Source organism: Chelonia mydas, chromosome 3 (genome assembly GCF_015237465.2).
Source record: "Chelonia mydas isolate rCheMyd1 chromosome 3, rCheMyd1.pri.v2, whole genome shotgun sequence".
Lineage (NCBI taxonomy): Eukaryota > Metazoa > Chordata > Testudines > Cheloniidae > Chelonia > Chelonia mydas.
The window spans coordinates 184,156,749-184,176,383 of NC_057851.1; the positions used below are offsets into that span (position 1 = coordinate 184,156,749).

A 19,635-nucleotide genomic window follows, 5' to 3' on the forward strand; every position below is an offset into this window, starting at 1 on the left:
CGCACCACCAGCTGGAACCCTCACCCCCTTCCACAGCCCAACTCCCTGCCCCAGCCCGGAGCCCCCTCCCACACCCTGAACCCCTCATTTCTGGCCCCACCCCAGAGCCCACACTCCCTTCCACATCCCAACCCCTGCCTGAGCCCAGTAAAAGTGAGTGAGGGTGGGGGAGAGCGAGCCACTGAGGGAGGGGGAATGTAGTGTGCAGTGGGCAGGGCTTCGGGGAAGGGGCGGGACCAGGGTGTTCAGTTTTGTGCAAGTAGAAAGTTCGCAACCCTAGCAAGGGGCCAATCTTGTGTCACTGAAATCTGTTAGTTCTGCCACTGACTTCTGTGATTCAGGATAAGGCCCAGACAGGGAGCTAGCTTGCGATATTGCACAGTAGCTTTCAGGAAGATGGCTATTTACTATTTTTTCAGCTAAGACCAGCTTTGATGGTTCCTGTTATGGTGGAAGTACATAGTCCGGGTACAGTCTTTTGTATTCACTACATAGTTAACATGATCATTGGGTTGTTTTCAGTAACTGAGGTTGCATTTGCTCTAAAACTCTGACATGATATACACAAATTAGTGCCTTGCTACTGTGCACCATCCAGAATACTTACAGATTGTACCCAAAGTGAAGTATAAACTCCCAGTGTAAACATTTGAAGAGGCAGTTAAGTTATTGATACATCTTAACACCTTTATTAATTATTATTAGCAGCAGCACAATGCCTAGGAGTCCTCGTCATGGACCAGGACCCCAAAGTGCTAGGAGCTGTACAAACACAGAATAAAAAGATGGTCTCTGCCCCCAAAAGCTTGTAATCTAAATATAAGACAAGATACAACAGATGGATACAGACAGCTGTGGGAGGGCAAGTAAACAATGAGACAGTACTGGTGGGCAATAGTCTTAGCACATCAGCAGCCTAACCCCTGTAAAGTTTTTTGTTGGTATCATAGCAAAGAGAGTTTTTAGGAGGATTTTGAAAGAGTATAATGTATTAGTTCTGTGGATGTTTATGGGGAGCCTCCTCCCAAGCGTGAGGAGCAGCATGGGAGAAAGCACAAAGGAGTCTGAAAATTTTACAAGGGAGTGATGGAGGGTCAATCATGGGCCAGTTGGAGGCAGGAGTCAACATTTCAGTACTGAATGGGAGTTGACAGGGTAAGGTAGGGATTGGCTCTGAAGGGCCTTGAAAGTGAAGACAGCTAGTTTGTTTGATTCTATACAGAAGAGGGAGCCAATGAAGGCATGTAAAGGGATGACATGGTAAAGCAATGCACTAGGAAAGTGATCTTTGCAGCAGCATTCTGAATGTACATGAGTGGGGCAAGACTTCAGAGAAAAGGATGTTGCAGTAATTAAGATGCAATGTGATGAGAGGCTGGATGAGAGTTTCAGCTGTGTGGATGGACAGGAAAAGTCATATTTTAGAGATGTTATTCAGAAAGAATCTGCAAGACTAAGACAGTCTGAATGTGAGGAGCTAGAGAGAGGTCTGAGACAAAGATGACACCCAGGTTACAGGCTGGAGTGACAGACAGGATGATGGTATTGTCCACTGTAATCAAGAAAGGTGGTAGCAGGGAGAACTTTGGAAGGGGCGATTAGGAGCTCTGTTTTAGCCATGTTGAGCTTGAGCTGATATTTAGACATCCACAAGGAGATGTCAGATGGATAGGCAGAGATTTTAGTTCGGACACAAGGAGATGGGTCTGGAGTAGAGAGGTAGATCTGGGAGTAGTCGTGGTAGTTGAACTTGTGTTTACAGATGAGATTACCCAGAGATAAGGTGTAGTGCAGTGATACTCAGGCCTCAGTGGTTCAGGAGCCAAATTAGCGATCAACATTACCCAAAAGAGCCACAGTTGTGTGAATTCATTGTTTTATTTACTATAGTACTATATATTCAATAGCTCACGCAAGGAAATATGTGATCATAGTAAAAGCATCCTGACTGGTTAACACTTTAATTGGTTAATAACATAGTAAAAGCATCCTGCTTGGTTAACAACTTAGATTGATTAATAGTTAAATCACACCGTGTTTTAATATCATGTGCTGCAGAGAGCTGCAGGAGACACATTAAAGAGCCGTTTGCAGCTCACAATCCTCAGTCTGAGGGCCATTGATGTTGACAGGGAAGAGAACGCAGCAAAGAACAGAGCCCTATGGAACCACCACTGCAGGGTGGATGAGGATACTCAGAAGGACTAGTTGAAGGAGCAGTTAGAGAGGTAAGGGGAGGCCCAGGAGAGGACAAAGTCATTAAAGCCAAGGGAGGATAAGATTTCAAGAGCATCTGAGGTCAAAGGCAGCTGACAGGTCAAGGCAGATGAGCATGGCGTTCTGGTTCTGAGATATAACTAAGAGGAGGTCATTAGAGATTTTGGCAAGAGCGGTTTCAGTGGAACACAGGGGTGGAAGCCAGATAGGGGAGTGTCCAGGGCAGAACTGGAAGAGAGGAACTTCAGACAGTTCTTGTAAATAGCATGTTCAGGGAGCTTAGAGGTATAAGGGAGATGGGGCAGTAGTTGGAGAGGCAAGTGGGATGTATTGGGGGTTTTTTTTAGCATGGGAGAGACTAAAGTATGTTTGTTTTTTGAGGGGAAGGAGCCAGAGAAGAGCGAGAGTTTAAGGAGAAAAGCAAGGGAAGGGAGTGGGCACCAGGGAGATCAGGAGATGGGATGGGGTCACTGAGGCAAATTGAGTTGTGAGAGCAGAAGAGAAATTTCTGTGTATCTGACCTGACTCTCCCTGACTATTCCCCCTGACTCTGAGATCCCAGATCACAACACCACTCCCTGTGATCAAGGTGAGTTGACGCTTAATCCCACTGATCCTATCAAAACCATTTGTTATATTAGGCTCACATCCTGAGAATTGCTGAGCACTTGCAGCTTCCCTGGAAGTCAACAGTAAGGCTTTAATTGAGCTCAGTGGGAGTATGCTCAAGGAGTACAATCAAGCTCTCAATGAGTTGCTGCACTCAAGGAGCTGACCATCCATCTGCAGCACACCCTGCTTTTGTCAACCTGGGAACGAAGAAAGACATATAGTAGGCCTGAACTATGTTGGGCCCATACATTTGTTAAGCATTTTAATATTTTTTCTACATTTAATTTGTAACATGAGAAACATTATAAAATGTTGTTGGAAGATTGAATGAAGTGACCTTCAATTGTGAGGACTCCATTTATTTGTACTAAATGTATTTAAATGCTAAGGATCTCAGAGAATTCTTCTGTAGTTAGGTGGCTGAGAATCTATATTTAGTGACCCAAACTGCAGTTACTCTTGTGAAATCAGTGGAGTTACGCCAGACTTACAAGGGAAAAAAAGCACAATTGGCCCTGGTATGTTTACATGAGATTTTCCTGACCTCTAATGCACATTGAGGTGTGGCCAAAGTGAACCATTGTTGCAGTAATGAAAAAATGTCTGGATAAAAATCACTTACTTCCTTTGGGAAGAAAAAAAGAAAGAGCTATTCTTAATTCTTACTGTATTTTCCTTATTTTACTCTTTCTATTCCATTCTGCTGGAGTTTAGCGTTTTCTGTATATTGCCAGTTTCATTTAGAATGTTCTCTGTGAGATCACAAAATAATGGGGACTTTCTGCAACACAATACAAAGGATAAAATCCACATGAGTAATCTGAAAGGAAGTTCTAAAGAAAATGACTATGCCATTGTTCCAATCATGCAGAGTGATTGTTTCCTTGCATACAAATTCTGACTTGTAGACTATACTGTTGAAAGGAATAAATGTAGACAATCACCTCTCTCGCTGAAAATTTTGTACCTGTTATAGTTACCAGAAACCCCTCTGATTATTATAGTTAAAAGAAGTCAGTGAAAGTATATTTTTCTCTGTTTTGTCTTTTTATTACCTGTACCTGACACCACTTTGTGTATAGTCTGGTACCATGTATAGTCAAGTAGCCCCCTGTCAGACTCACATGGACAGACCCTTGCACCTGCAGAAAACCCTGTTGACGTCAATCTGCATGGATCTCATTGCAGGATCAGGTCCTTAGTCAATATTTTTTCCTTGCTAAAAAGATCTTTATAAAGATAACAGTGGAGCAGAACCACCCTCCTCTTCCTCTTTTTTAGAAGGTTGTTCTTTTAAAAATGTTGCCTTAAGACACTGCGGAAACTGGATATTTCCAATTTAAAAAAAATTCCCAGGGGACAGTGTTTCTTTAAATGTAGTATTCAAAGACAAAAACAAACACATCCACTTTAGAGTGAATGATCCTGTAAAGGCCTACAGTTTCTTTCTTAGGTATTTCACAAGAACCTATGGCCAGGTCTATGCTAAAAAGTTAGGTCAACCTAGCTACATTGCTCAGGGGTCTGAGAAATACACACTTCTGAGTGATGCAGTTAAGCCAGCCTAACCCCCGCTGTAGACAGCACTAGGCTTATGGAAGAGTTCTTCTGTCCGCCTAGCTACCCCTGCTTGGGGAGGTGGATTAACTCCCGCGATGGGAGAACCCCTCCCATTGTTGCAGTGAGTGTCTACACTGAAGCGCTGCAGCATCATTGCTCTGGCTGTGCCGCTGTAGCGGTTTAAGTGTAGGCATCGCCTATTGCAATATGTGAGTTCCCTGTCCTGCACAACGTAGACCTTCTGCCATGAGGTGCTAAGGACCCTCCATTCCCTTTGACGTCCATGTGACTTAAGGTTGGTCAGCTCCTTGCAGAGACCTCCCAGGCTAAGGCCTTAGGTCCCCTCTTCAAATCTAACCTACACAGGTGGTGACCAAGGGCGGTTAGTATCTGATGGCTGTTCATTGGCTCATGTGAAATGAGTTTGGTGATCTCAGTCTAGTTCCCAGTGGACAAATGGCCCCTAAATGGCCCCCTCCTTGGCTGTCTATGAGAAGTAGAGGATTGATGGGCAGGCAGGGAGTAGACTTGCTGAAAAATGGAAAATAAAATTTTGTGGAATTTTTTGTTGTTGAAATTTCAAAATGTTCTAGCAGGGAGGCTGAACTACTTTCTCACTCCTGGAGTTGGTCCCTCCTCATCAAGGTTGAAGTGTCTTGGCAGGCCAGTGTGGGGAAGCTTATTCTCCTGTTGTCTGTGCTGTACCTGTTCTGGGAATGGAGATTTCAGGGCTCCCAGGGATGTCAATACAACCTCTTTCATGGACTCTAAGGGTGGGATTTTCAAACTCTCCTAAGAGAGTTAGGCACCAAACTTCCAATGAGAGTCCATGGGAACTGGGTACACAACTTCCTTAGGTGTGTTTGAAAAATCCCTCCCTAAATTTAATAAGAAAACAATGTATTTTTGATAGCAGACAGCTTTGTTTGTTTCATACAAACTATATCCCCCAAACATATAAGTATATATGAACAACAAACTCTTTACCACAAAGTTGTGATTATACTTTGAATTATTTTACAGGATGCCTGTCTGAGAGAAATAGCAGAAATGAAAACTTGCATTGAGAAGGTAAAGTATGAAAATGAATCTCTTCTAAATGAGAAGATTAGAAATATAACATTACTAGTGAAAGTGTAAAGGAAATTCATTATTTTTCTGTGCAACCCATGTATGCCTCTTAACATGTAAATATTCCTTTGATTATATATTAGGGTTTTTTAGAAATTTGGTGTAAAAAGAAAAATAATAATCAAATCAGGAGGATTGAAAAATACTTGCTTCTTCCAAGGGAAGTTAAGAATTCAGGCTAGAACACTTACAAAATGAAGTCTACTTTTGGACCCCGTGCAGCACCTTTCAAAAGCCACTGGAAATCTTTCCATTGACTTCAAGAGGAGTTAGATTGGGCCCTTAGTGTGTTTTGGAAAACTGAGTCCTGTATCTTCATTGAATGAAATGGAAGGATTCTCCATTTGAGATTAATTACTGTGTAGTGTCACTTTGTTTATTTATGGTGATGCTCTTCATTTCTATAGCTCCTTTCATCTGAATTTCTGGAAGCACTTTGCAAACAGCTGAAACTTTTATCGTGCTTGTGGCCTGGCCCTGAGTTAGGCCCTGGTGTGGAGAGGCTGTGCCACAGCAGGAGCCCTGGGTGGGATTATGCCTGCCGCTGCTCCACTATCTTGAAGTGGGTACAGCATCCACCCAGCTTTGCTGAGTGCTGTCGTGTGGGTGGGAGGGATGAGGCCAAGGTCCACCCCCTCAATCCTGTTTGTTGAGGCTAATCCAAGCCATAGCACTAGCATCTCACAGTCCTTGTGTTCTCTGAAAGCAAGAATGCCATAGTGCCCAGCCTATGGACTGGGGCAGCAAGTGGGAGGCCCCTTTCACTCTCTCCCCTTTGTTCTCCCTTTGTTCACTTTGTTCTCCCTTGCAGGGGCTGGCCACAATCTTTCTCTAATTAATCTAGTGTGACAACAGAGGGGTAAAGTATCACTTCATCCATCAGTGAAATGCAGCCACCTCTGAGGTGGAACATAGTAGCTGTCTAATAGGTCACAGCAACACTGCACGGCAGCTTGGAAGAGAACATGAATTCTTCTGTCCTGAGTTGAAACCGCAAGGGGGAGTTTGGGCAGGACACTGGCCTTTAACACTCCTGTTCTTAGAAAAAATGTTGTGGGATCTTGTATGACCACAATGATTTAGTATCTCCAGCTGCAGAATAGACCCCCAAACCGTCTTTGGGCATTGATTCAGAGGAAACAATAGCACCTACTGACTCACCAGCATCAGGGTTTTCTTTAGTATTGTCCCATCCAAGTATTGAATGGCTAGAGGGAAAGTATTGGAGGGTAGTTATATTTAGCATTGATTTAGTACTTTACACTCTTTTTCAAGTACAAACGTTAACCTACCTCTCAGCCATGTTGTGAGAATAAGTATTAACCTCCCTGCCTCCGTTTTGTCATCTGTATAGTTGCGCTAAGTGACTTTCTAAGGATACACAACGGGTCAGAGCTGAGATTAGAACTTTGGAGTTCCTGGCTTTCAGCTCAGAGTCTAAATGGGCCCACTCTGTCTTGCTGTAAAGTGGAAGTGTTGGCTAAAACTCAGCTGTCTTTTGGAGGAAGGGATTTTTGTGGTGTCCTTATCAGGTCCTGAAAGGTACCCCTGTTTTTCCTTTTATGGGGCAGTCCTGAGTGGGACAGAGCACCTTTTGTCTTGAGAAGGGCTGCACTTCTGCTGACATGAATGGGAATTGAGGGCTCTCAGCACCTTGCTGCGTTGGGCATTATACACATGCACATTAGCTCAAGCTTACTGCACCATCTTAACCTCTCTAGGTGAGAAGGATTGGATGAGAATCCCTTTAAAGCTTATCACTTCTGTTCCTTAATTGGGCCGAGGAGTCACTGAATGATCCAAGACACACCAGTCACTTTCTCAGCCATAGGGGCCTGAGCGCAAAGCCTTTATAAGCACCCAGGCTCAGAGGTGATTGGCTCAAACCAGCAATCAACCCCTACTCTTATAAATAGCAATGAAGAGTCCCGCACACAGATACCACACTGATGCATGCAGTATAAATACCTAGACAGAATGGACAGAACCGACCCAGGCTCATGGTCCTTCTCTCATTCTTTTTCAATTAGAAAGGTTGGTGAAATCATTGTTGGTTTCCACAGTAACCCAGCCTGAGAGCTAGGTATAGAGTGGCCACAGCATTATCTTCTTCAGACATCTAGTTCCAGCTTCCAAAAAAGTTTAGTGCATCTTTTGTTCTAGTAGACAAAGAGGAAAGGTCTTTGTATTTTATGCATATCTATGCTGAGAATGAGCTGGTATAACTTCATCATCAGTGCACAAAACCCTTGTTTGATATAAACAACTCTTTTCAAAAATCCTCCGCTGAAATGTGTGAATAAAGTAATTTTGCAGGATTAAAATACAGTTCTCATTTCTCTCTGGGCAAGTAAGAACTAGATGACAATCTTGTATAGTGAAATGACTCTGTGTGATGCACATAGTCTTATCAGGTCCCCTGATGATGCTTTAATCTTGGACGTTGGATCTTCTCATGATTAACCTTAACAGATGAGTTAATAGATTTTTCTAAAATGTTTCCATCCCTTTCCTTCTGGAAGTGCACTAGCTTTACCTTATTTCTCTGGGATTGGTGTGTTTTAAGAGCCAGCTATTGATTTATTGCAGTTTATAGTAATCATCATATAAGTTTCCCCTCGCATTTCTCAGCTTCTTTGACCCTTAAAATTTCCTTAGGGTTATTGTTTGCTTCTGATAAAGTATTCTCTCCTTCTGTTAGACTTGTTCCACATAGGGCTGTTGTATGGTATTGTTCAGAATATTAAGATGCCTGGTATGAATAGATTGCACTGAAAACTCTGTGTAGTTCATTAGGTTCTTGCTTAGTGTAATTTGGCCTGTGCTCATGCCAGTGACACTTCTGCTAACTCATCCACATAGTGTAGCTTGACGGCCACCTCTTCTTTCTTGGGTATAACAGCAGACGATCAACCACTAGCGCTCTCACCATTCAAGTCAGCATTGGAGAAGCATTGTAAGGACAACAATGCTTCTAAAATTGTTTAAAACAGGTTACCCATTCTCTCGTTTTTGGAATGATGAGAGGGGGAAGTCTTTCTGGATTGGAACTGGCAGAAGAGTTCATTTTCGAGTGCTTGCTTATGTATGTTCCACGTTAGCCACGTGCACTGTTGCCAGAGATTTTCCCCTCAGTGAGATCAGTTGGGCCCGCTGTAGCTCCCTGTGGTGCTGTGCGCTTATGCACCAGTACAAGGGCACCACCAGCCCCACACCCTCTTGGTTCCTTCTTATCTGCTGTAACAGTTGCTGGAATGTCTCCTCTTGCTTTGGCAAGGCGATTATCAGTGGTTTCTGTTTCACAGTTTAGTCTATAGTTTAGTTTTAGTGTATATATTGTAAATACTTTTAGTGTAGATAGTTAGTACCCTCTCCCCTTATCGTCAAGGGGTTCCCTTCGCCCCTGGGCTCCAAGCCTTGTGCCTTCTGTGGCAAGCCTGTGCTCTTGAGTGACCCACACCCCAGTTGTCTGAAGTGTCAGGGAGAATCGCACGTGAAAGACTGCTGCCAAATTTGTTGGGACTTTAAACCTCGCACAAAGAAGGATAGAGAGATCAGACTTAAGGCTCTCCTAATGGAAGCTGCTCTTCGATACCAAGCCTCTCGGATTCAGCACTGAGCACTTTGGCCTCGGTGCAAAGCACTCCTCCAGCATTGCACACATCCCAGCACCTCTCTCTGTCCCCGGTGCCGAGGAAGACGCACAAAAAGCAGCGCACTGACAGCACGCGCTCACTAATGCCAAAGAAAGGCAAGCCAGGGGAAGACAGTGGAGTGTGACCCATATTGGGCCACTCCTCCACCCCCGGTCCCATAGTGGCACCATCAACTCAGCTGAGATCATTGAGTCTGGTCTGGGACAATCCACCGATGCTGGGAAGTCATTGTGGTGCCAGCGGAATTGCAGTGCCTTCAACCCCAGAGGCCTTTGCAGCAGCCAGAGACTTCTTGTCACTACTGGTCCTGCCAGCCCCATTAGGTCAGCCGTCAGCTTTGTCATCCTGGAGCAGGAAAGAGACTGGTGCTCTGAGCTCCTTCCCAGCACAGGGCCCACCAGCTCCTTCTAGAGACAAGCTGATTCTTCTGTCCTCTGTGAAGTCGTCCCCAGCCCACCACCAATCACCGGGTGCTTGACACCGAACAAAGGTAGTGAGAGGTACCGCTTCCCCGTGGAAGCCTAGGGAGGATTCTTCATCTGAGTCCAACACGGAGCCCTGCATTCACCCTAAGGGCCACCGTTACTCGTCCTACATGGCGCCGGACCTTGGTGCGGGTCCCCCTGCGGGTACCTGGCCAGGAGAGTGGCCTATGCAGTGGCTATTCTGGAACCCTTGGAGTTTTCTCCCAATACCAGGTCTACCCTCCCACCGTTCATACTTGGTTGCTTCTGAGAGGTGGGCTCCCGCACTGCGCCCTGACTCCAGTACTGACCCTGGTACTGATTTACAGGACATGGCCCCTATGGAGATTATTGAGGCTGAAGAAGAGGAAGAAGCCCCTCCTCAAGTACAGGCCTCTTCCTCCTCCTCCCCTGACATGGCCATCTCAAGGCCAAGCATCTTGCTTCCCCAAGATGACTTTAGAGCTCATCAAGAGCTTCTAAAGCAGAAAGGTGTTTTCAAACTGGGGGCTTGAGATTGAGGAGCTCAAGGAATCCTCTCACAGCCTCGTTGACATTCTGGCTGCAGCAGCTCCGTGTAAAGTGTCCTTACCCATTAATGAGGTGGTAATAGGTCCGGTCAGAGCCCTGTAGCAGACCCCATCTTCTCTACCTCCCACTTTGAAGAGGGCAGAGAAGAAATATTGTGTGCCAGCCAGTAGGTATGAGTATCTGTACTCTCACCCCTCTCCAGGGTCCCTCATTATATTGACGGCTAATGAAAGGGACAGACAGGGCCAGTCGAGTGCTACCCCCAAACAGAAGGATGCAAAGAAACTTGATTTGTTTGGGAAGAAAGTTTATTTGACAGGTGGTCTGCAACTATGTATCTCAAACCAGCAAGAATTACTGGGGAGATACAACTACAATTTGTGGGACTCCTTGTCTAAATTTAAGGACTCCGGGCCCCAAGACTTAAGGCAGGAATTCTCAGCCCTCTTAGAAGAGGGAAAGAATGTTGCCAGAGCCTCTCTCCAGGAGGCACTGGACGCAGCAGATGCAGCAGCCAGGACAATGGCCTCCGCTTCCACCATGAGATGATGCTCTTGGCTGCAGTCCTTGGGACTCCCTCAGGAGGTCCAACAGTCTATTCAGGACCTCCCTTTCACAGACTGTTCTTTTTTTTCGAAGCAGATGGATATGAGACTACGTGGCCTGAAGGACTCAAGGGCTACCCTCTGGTCCCTGGGCCTCTATGCTTCCATCTGTTTCTAGGAAGCATGTCAGGCCCCAACAGCTGCCGTGCTTCTCGGCTCTGCCTCCGAGACAGGACTCCTCCTAGCCGGGGTCACATAGGTACTCTGTTGGGCTAAAGCAGGTCTTTTGAAGGTGAGCCTGAGAGCACTATACTAGTTCCCACTTCAGATCCTGCCTCCCCTTTATTTTTGGACTGACTGTCCCACTTCAGCCCGACATGGTCCTGCATAACATTGAACTGCTAGGTGCTAAATACTGTGGCAATCAGTTATACCTTGAAGTTTTCATCCACTCCTCCCTTCCACCCCATCCCCATTCCTCTTCAGGGACCTTCTCACGAGCAACTCCTTGCCCAGGAGGTGCAGATCCTCCTGCAGATGGGGGCCATGGAGGAGGTGTGACGGGTTTGGTCACAGAGACTCCCTTCGAGACTGTCACTCAATGAGCTGGGATGCCACTGAGAACAACCCTCTTGCCAGAACAGGCGCCCCTCCACTCCTGTCCTGCTGAGTTAGACACTCCAGTCAGCTCCAGCACGGACCCAGCAGTTGGGCCATGCCTCTCTGAAGTTCACTGAAACTGAGATTCACTCAGCCCAGGGGCTTCTCAGTTAACAGGGACTTCCCCAGCACCCAGTGTTCAGCCTTTCTGGGAACCTGAACCCCAAATAAATCTGTTTTACTCTGTATAAAGCTTATATGGGGTAAATTCATGAATTGTTTGCCCTCTGTATCACTGATAGAGAGATATGCACATCTGTTTGCTCCCCCAGGTACTAATCACTTACTCTGGGTTTATTAATAAACAAAAGTGATTTTATTAAGTATAAAAAGTAGCATTTAAGTGGTTTCAAGTATAACAGCCTGAACAAAGTAAGTCACCAAGCAAAATAAAGCAAAAACACGCAAGTCTAAGCCTAATACATTAAGAAACTGAATACGGGTAAATCTCAGCCTCACAGATGTTCCAGTAAGCTTCTTTCACAGACTAGACGCCTTCCTAGTCTGGGCCCAATCCTTTCCCCTGGTACAGTTCTTGTTAGTTCCAGCAGACATCTCAGGTGGTAAGCAGGGGTTTTCTCATGACTGGCTGCCCCTTTTGTCGTGCTCCACCCCTTTTATAACTTTGGCACAAGGCGGAAATCTTTTGTCTGTGCTTGTCCTGGCTCTGCCTCATCAATGGAAAAGTACAAGGATTAAGATGGATTCCAGCCTCATGTGACATGGTCACATGTCACTGTAACACCCCTAGTCTCCATTCTTCCTGGGTTGGCCCACAGGAAGGTTTGCAGGTAAATAAGCGATTTATAACCAATTGTCTGGGCCACACTTACATTTACAACCGTTAATGGACCACACTTGGCATAATTACAATAGGACTTCAGAGTTATACTTTATATTTCTAGCTTCAGATACAAGAATGATACGTGCATACAAATAGGAGGAATATATTCAGTAGGTTGTAACCTTTGTTATGATACCTTACAAGAGACCTTTTCCATGAAGCATATTCCAGTTACATCATATTCACACTCATACCATATTTCCATAAAACATATGGAGTGCAACATCACAGGAGGTACCTTGAAACTTCAGAGAGAAGGGGTTTTACTCCCATTATTTCCTAATCCCAAAGGCCAAAGGGAGCGTTCGTCCCATCCTGGACCTGTGTCACTTCAACAGATATCTCAAGAAACCAAGGTTCCGCATGGTCTCCCTGGCCTTCATTATTCCCTCTCTGGATTCAAGGGACTGGTACGCCCCCCTCGGCTTGAAAGACGCTTACTTTCACATTTCTGTTTTTCATGGCCACAGAAGATTTCTTAGGTTTATTGTAAACCAGACTCATTACCAATTCACCGCTCTTCCCTTCTGCCTGTTAGCAGTCCCCTGGGTTTTCATGAAGTGCATGGCGGTGGTAGCTGCCTTCCTCAAACAGCTCTACTCATACCTCAAGGACTGGCTGATCATAGAATATTAGGGTTGGAAGAGTCCTCAGGAGGTCATCTAGTCCAATCCCCTACTCAAAGCAGGACCAACCCCCACTAAATCATCCCAGCCAGGGCTTTGTCAAGCCAGGCCTAATAAAACCTCTAAGGATGGAGATTCCACCACCTCCCTAGGTAACCCATTCCAGTGCTTCACCACCCTCTTAGTGAGATAGTGTTTCTTAATATCCAAACTAGACCTGATGAAGTGTTGTTCAGAAGCTCAAGTAAAGAACAGCATCAGCTTGGTCCAACCCACCTTCCGAGCACTGGGCCTGTTGATAAATGAGCAAAAGTCAACTCTTATTACAGTTCAGAGAATAGGTTTATCAGGGCTGTGCTCGACTCGACCCAAGCCAGAGCCTTCCTTCCAGAGGCCCGATTACAGACCATTGTTGGACCTGATATCCAAGGTCATGGTTCACCCAATCATGACAGCCTGGGTTCGCTTTAAGCTACTGGGGCACATTGCCACGTGCACATAAATGGTCCGGTACTCAGGGCTGTGCCCTTAGGCCCTTGCAGATATGGCTAGCATCTGTTTACACCCCGAACAGACACCACTTGGACTCGGTGCTTATTGTTTCAACCCCAGTCCTCACCTCCCTAGACTGGTGGAAGGACCCATGGTCGGTGATGATGGAAGTCCCCTTTGTTGCGCCCCAGCCATTAGTGTCCCTAGTCTCGGACATGTCAGACCAAGGTTGGGGAGCCGACCTTGACAGCCTCAGGACTCAAGGCCTGTGGTCCCAGAAAGAACTCTGCCTGCACATAAACATCAGAGAGCTCAGAGCAGTCCGCTTAGCTTGCCAAGTGTTCCTTCCCCGGATCACAGGCAAGGTCTTGCAAGTTCTAACGGACAACACTGTGGCCATGTTCTGCATCAACAAGCAGGGAGGAGCTCGTTCCTCTGCCCTGTGTCAGGAGGCCATCCATGTATGGGACTTCTGCGTGAAGCACTCCATCCACCTGATTCACACCTTCTGGGAGCCCAGAATGCACTGGCAGATCACCTCAGCAGATCCTTCTCCTCTCACCACGAGCGGTCCCTTCACCCAGATGTCACCAGGTTTATCTTCCAAAGGTGAGCGTCTCCCAGTGGACCTGTTCACAACTAAGCAGAACAGGAAATGCCAGCAGTTTTGCTTACTGAGCGGGCACAGCCCAGGCTCCCTCTCCAACGGCTTCCTGCTTCGTTGGACAGAACTCCTATTCTATGCATTTCCCCCAGACCGATCTGTCTGGTTCACAGGTCCTCCTGAATATCAAACGGGACAAGGCAAGAGTTATTCTTATAGGCTCGGTGTCGCTATGCCAACACTGATTCGTCATGCTGCTAGATCTGTCAGTAGCAACCTCACTTCTGCTTCTGCTCCACCTGAGTCTGATCTCTCAAGACCACTGTCGGTTACTCCAACCGAACCTCGGCTCCCTTCACCTAACTGCTGTTACATGGCTGAACCCGGAGGAGCAGGCCTGTTTGGAACAAGTTTGACAGGTCTTGGTGGGTAGTAGGAAGCTGTCCACTAGGGTTATCTACCTTGCCAAATGGAAGTGTTTTTCGATATGGGCATCCCAAAGAGACCTCTCTCCGACTCAGTCTTCCCTTCAGTCGATCCTGGACTACTTGCTCCATCTTAAGCAACAAGGTCAGCTCTCGCATCTATGAAGGTGCATTTTTGGCCTTCCACCAACAGGTGAACAGCAGGTCAGTGTTCTCTCACAAAATGACAGTCCGCTTTCTTAAAGGCCTTGAGAGACTTTATCCTCAGGCCTGCGAGCCGATCCCCCACTGTGGGACTTAAATCTGGTTCTGTTGAGGCTCACATGTCCTCCCTGTGAGCCCCTGGTGTTGTGCCCTCTACTGCTTCTCTCTGCGAAGGTTACCTTCCTGGTAGTAATCACCTCAGCAAGAAGAGTCTCTGAAATCAAGGTCCTTACGTCAGAACCACCATACATGATGTTCTTCAAGGACAAGGTCCAACTGTGCCCGACCTGGCCTTCCTGCCAAAGGTAGTTTTGCTGTTCCATAGCAACCAGGCCATTTTCCTGCCAGTTTCCTTTCTGAAGTCTCACAAGAATTCAGACGAGCGGGAGCTTTGCTTATTGGATGTTAGGCATGCCTTCACCTTCTGCATCAAGAGGACTAAACCCTTTCACAGATCTATGCAACTCTTTGTAGCAGTAGTAGAAAAGATGAAAGGGCTACCAGCATCGGCCTAGAGGCTCTCATGCTGAATAGCTTCTTGTATTCGGGTATGTTACAAGCAGGCAGATGTCCCACCTCCAGCCATAGTGACTGCTCACTCCACGAGAGCTCAGGCCTCTTCAGCAGCATTCCTCATGCAGGTTCCAGTCCAAGACCTCTGCAGGATCACAACCTGGTTGTCGGTGCATACCTTCTCATCCTATACGTCATCACCCAACAGGCTCGAGACATGCCAGGTTTATGAGAGCTGTGTTGTAGTCTGCATGTCCATGAGCTCTGAGCCCACCTCCTTGGATACTGCTTGTGAGTCACCGAATATGGAATGGACATGAGCAAGCACTTGAAGAAGAAAAATCTGTTACTAACCTTTCTGTAACTGTTGTTCTTTGAGGTGTGTTGCTCATGTCCATTCCATGATCCACCCTCCTACCTGTCTGTCGGAGTTGGCTGGCAAGAAGGCACCGAGAGGGTGTGGGGTCAGCGCCTCCCCCTTATACTGGTGCATAAATCTCACCCTCAGAGATGTTCCAATAAGCTTCTTTCACAGACTAGACACCTTCCTAGTCTGGGCCGAATCCTTTTCAGACCAATGTTGTGGTTTAAGGCCTGGGTCCAGCAATCACTCACACACCCGTAGTTACAGTCCTTTGTCCCAGTTTCTTTCAGGCACCTCTTTGGGGTGGAGAGGCCATCTCTTGAGCGAGCTGAGGACAAAAAGGAGAGGCTTCCAGGGCCTTTTATATTCTCTCTCTTGTGGGCGGAAACCCCTTTGTTTTCCTGTGCAAAATCACAGCAACAAGATGGAGTTTGTAGCTACCTGGACAAGTCACATGTCCATGAATGATTTAGCTTTTTGCAGGCCGACGTCATTGTTTACATGTTAGTTTGAACGTTCCCAGGAAAGCTCAGATGTGGATTGCTGTCTCCCAAAGTCCATTGTCAGTTAAGTGTTTCTTGATTGGGCACTTACTCAGAATAGTCCTTTCTCAAGAAGCTGACCAAATGCTTCACTGATGCTACTTAGAATCAAACACATTGAGATACAAGTACATAGCCAATATTCATAACTTCAGATGCAAAAATGATACATACAGTCAACATAATCATAACTAGCAAATTACAACCTTTCTATAGACACTTTACTTGACCTCCTTTGTATAAGATTTGGTGTGACTATAGGACCTTGGTTGCAACAATGATCTATATGGTCACAGTTCATGTCAATAACATCACAGTTGAAACAAAGGTCCTATAGTCCCATTTATTTCAGTGGTGTTACTTCAGATTGAGACTAGTGTTAACATGAAAGCACAACTTGGCTTTGTTGCTTTCATTTGTGTACAGAGTTCATGGGCATGACGCACAGTACATGTAACATCTTGTTTTGTTTGCAGCTCCTCTCCCATCCCTTTACCTTCTCTTCTCTGCCTGGATGTAAGATCAATTTCTTCTCCTTCCTGTATTTGTTGATGTAGCAGGATTGACTCATCTAGATTGTTTTTCTCTCAAACATTGGTTGCTAGGTATCTGAAACAATGGAAAAAAACAGAAAAAAGGAAAAACAATGAAGTCAGCTCAGGCTGATCACATCACAGAATGAAGTGCTAGAATGAAGAGATGTCTGTCAGTCAAATATCAAGAAGAAAACAATAATTTAGTACTGCTATGGACAGTGTAATGGATGGCAAATAATATTTACAGAGAAGTAGCTTATTGCTCACTCATGTGCAAGGGCATGAGAAAAAAGTTCCAGGTTTTCACTGTACCTACATGCGTCTACAAGTGCTCAGAAGTGAATATGATCTCCCTAAACCAACCCAGAGTATCAGAACCAACTGGTACTCACCGGCTAACACAGGCCTGAAGGAATAGCCATCATCATTCAAATACTGTTACTTGCATAGTGCTGTTGATGAATACTGTTCTTTACAGTAGTAAAAAAGTATCCATAAAACAATATCACCACCCTGAAGCGCTTGCCACCTAGAGGCAAACAGGTACATTACAATAAACACAAGTAGTACAGAGTGGATTTCTGCTGAGGGGGAGATGTGGTCAGAGCCATGGGAAGGAAGATGAATTAATACGATTGGATATTATCCTGCCTGACAGGACTACTTGCTGTCTCTTTAAAGTGTGTTTTGACTTTGAAAAGGGGAGCTGTAAAAATGGCCCTGTGGGGCTCCAGGTTTATTGTCACTCAGTGTGCAGTATCATGTTTGCTAAGTTTACATGGGAAAAGATGTTTATTCTAACTGCCAGCCCTGCAAACTCAAAATGGGATCAGAAAGCCAAGCTGGGTTCTTTCTGGCCAATCCATCACCAATAAAGAATCTGCAGTCAGAATTTAATTAACCGTTCTTCTGTTCATCATTAGCATTTATTACTTGTACCATGCCCAAAGATGCACTGGGAGCCTCAGAAAACAAACATTCCTTTACCAAAGAGAACACAACCTAGAATTTAGGTGTGATACAAGTGCATTTACACTTCTTGGGGAGCAGGTTTTTCGTTAATTTTATTTGTCTCAAGTCAGTTTTTAAGGTGAATTTGAATGAGATGACCAGAAGAGTCCAGCTCACACTGCTAGACCTGTGCTTACTCTACAGTGAGAACAGGCATAAAAGGTAGTTGACATTTGTGTCAGTGAAGTCGTAGAATACACATGGGTAGCAGAGCTGATGAGAGAGCAGGCACAATTTTGACAGTCGCTTTTCATGGAGAACTGCACTATACACACTATTTATTGCCCCACCAATGCTAGCATGTGTTACTGTCTGTACACATTTTACAACTAGCCCTAGCACTGTTGGTGGATACTGGTGTTTGCAGGTAGTGTAACATTATAATACAACATCTGATGGGGTTTTTGATGTTTCATTTTCACGTTATTCTCCATGTTATTTGTGAAGCGTGGTAGACAGCACCCTGTTGTCTTCAGAGATAACTGAGCTCATTACATTTTTGCTTTTGATGGGTTTTTCTGTCTTGCATTAATACATTAACACCTATATTTCTATAGATGAGCACAGAGAACAGTTCACTTATGGAGAAAACGAAAGCCTTGGAGAATAGGTCTTCCTGCTGCTGTTTGGCTTCAGTGGTTCATGGCAATGCAGAAATACTAACAATTTCTCACCAAAGCACATTTGATATTGATGCAGGTATGTCAAATCTTTGAAAATATCCTGTTTTCAGAAAGAAGTACAGGTGTTGGGCTAAATCTGCTCTATTTGCTTGACTCCGAGAAATTTCTTTGGTAACACATGATCTGTGATGTGACATGAAATTGCCAGCTTCTCAAACAAGGGGCATGAACTTTTTGCTGAGTTATGAGCTAAAAAGGTTACTGTTGTTTTAACATTTGGTTAAAGTAAGATGAGTATAGTATAAATAAAGATTAGGGTTACAGACTACCTATGGTTATTGCTATTACTGAATTTAAAGGGAAACTAGAAGTAGCTTTGAGTCAGTAAGAGTTTGACCCAACTTCATTGAAGTTAATGGGAGTCTTTCCATTCAGCTGAGCGGGAGTTGGATCAGATCATGAGTGCTTATTTGGGTTAAGGGTGCGCACAAGGTAAGCACAAGGCTTAGCTATTAAGTAAGTCCTATTAGGAAAGTCCAAGTAATCTCAGAAATCATTCCGGTTCCATGAGCGAAAAAAGGTACAAGGCAGAAAATACTGGAGTTGAACCGTTGGCCACAGGACTGGTGTGAAGCTGAAGGGTTTCATTTTGTGGAACTGTGGGCCGCATTCCAGGGGGGAAAGGGGGCTGTGCAAATGGGACAGCCGGCATGTCACAGGTAGGGAGGGCTAATCATCTCAGTTGAAGCCTGGTGAAAGGGGAAGGTGCTAAGGAGGCAAACGCAGGAGAAAGGCAAATTTAGTATGTTGTGAACAAATTGAACCAAGGGGACACAGAATGTAGAGAGAAGAATTTCTTCAATTCTTTATATACCAGTGCTAAGAGTCTTGGTAATAAGCAAGAGGAAATGGAATTTCTCATATGATGAGGAGAAATTTGATATCACTAGCATTACTAAAACAAGACAAAAGATGGGTGGGGAGTGGCACTCTTCATTAAAGATGCCAATACCTGTTTTAGAGTTAACAATAACTCAGAATCACAGGCTCTTGAGTGCACATAAATCAATATGCTAACTAACCAAGCCCAGAACAGGGTCTGCTAGAGGTCTGTTATAGACCATTAAAATAATCAAGAGAACAGGACGAGTTACTCCTTAAGCACCTCTCTGCAATGCATGTAAAGAAATTGTTTTCTTCTTCAAGTGATTGCACATGTGCATTCCACTCTAGGTGTGTACATGCCCCAAGTACAGTTGCCGGAAATTTTTCCTTCTGTGGTAGCCGTCGGGACAGTTTGAGCACCCTCTGGTGCTGTGTGCTCATAGCCCCGGTATAAACTCCCTTAACCCTGCTCTTCCTTCTTACTGCCCGTGACAATCACTGGAACAGCTATCCTTGCTTTGGCGAGCTCTCTCTGTGATCTTCTCTTTCATATATTTGGACATAGTTAGATAGTTGTAAATAGTTTTAGT

At 45.1% G+C, this 19,635-nt stretch overlaps 1 protein-coding gene across 7 annotated transcripts in view; it reads left to right on the forward strand.

The window, feature by feature from the left end:
- LOC102938708 overlaps nt 1-19,635 on the forward strand; it is a 95,055-nt gene that overhangs the window by 58,413 nt on the left and 17,007 nt on the right. For all 7 annotated transcript variants that reach the window (XM_043543906.1, XM_043543905.1, XM_043543910.1 and 4 more), the window contains 2 exons: nt 5,413-5,460; nt 18,095-18,236. In XM_043543906.1, coding sequence (XP_043399841.1) covers nt 5,413-5,460; nt 18,095-18,236 — 190 coding nt within the window. The remainder of the gene's footprint in view (nt 1-5,412; nt 5,461-18,094; nt 18,237-19,635) is intronic.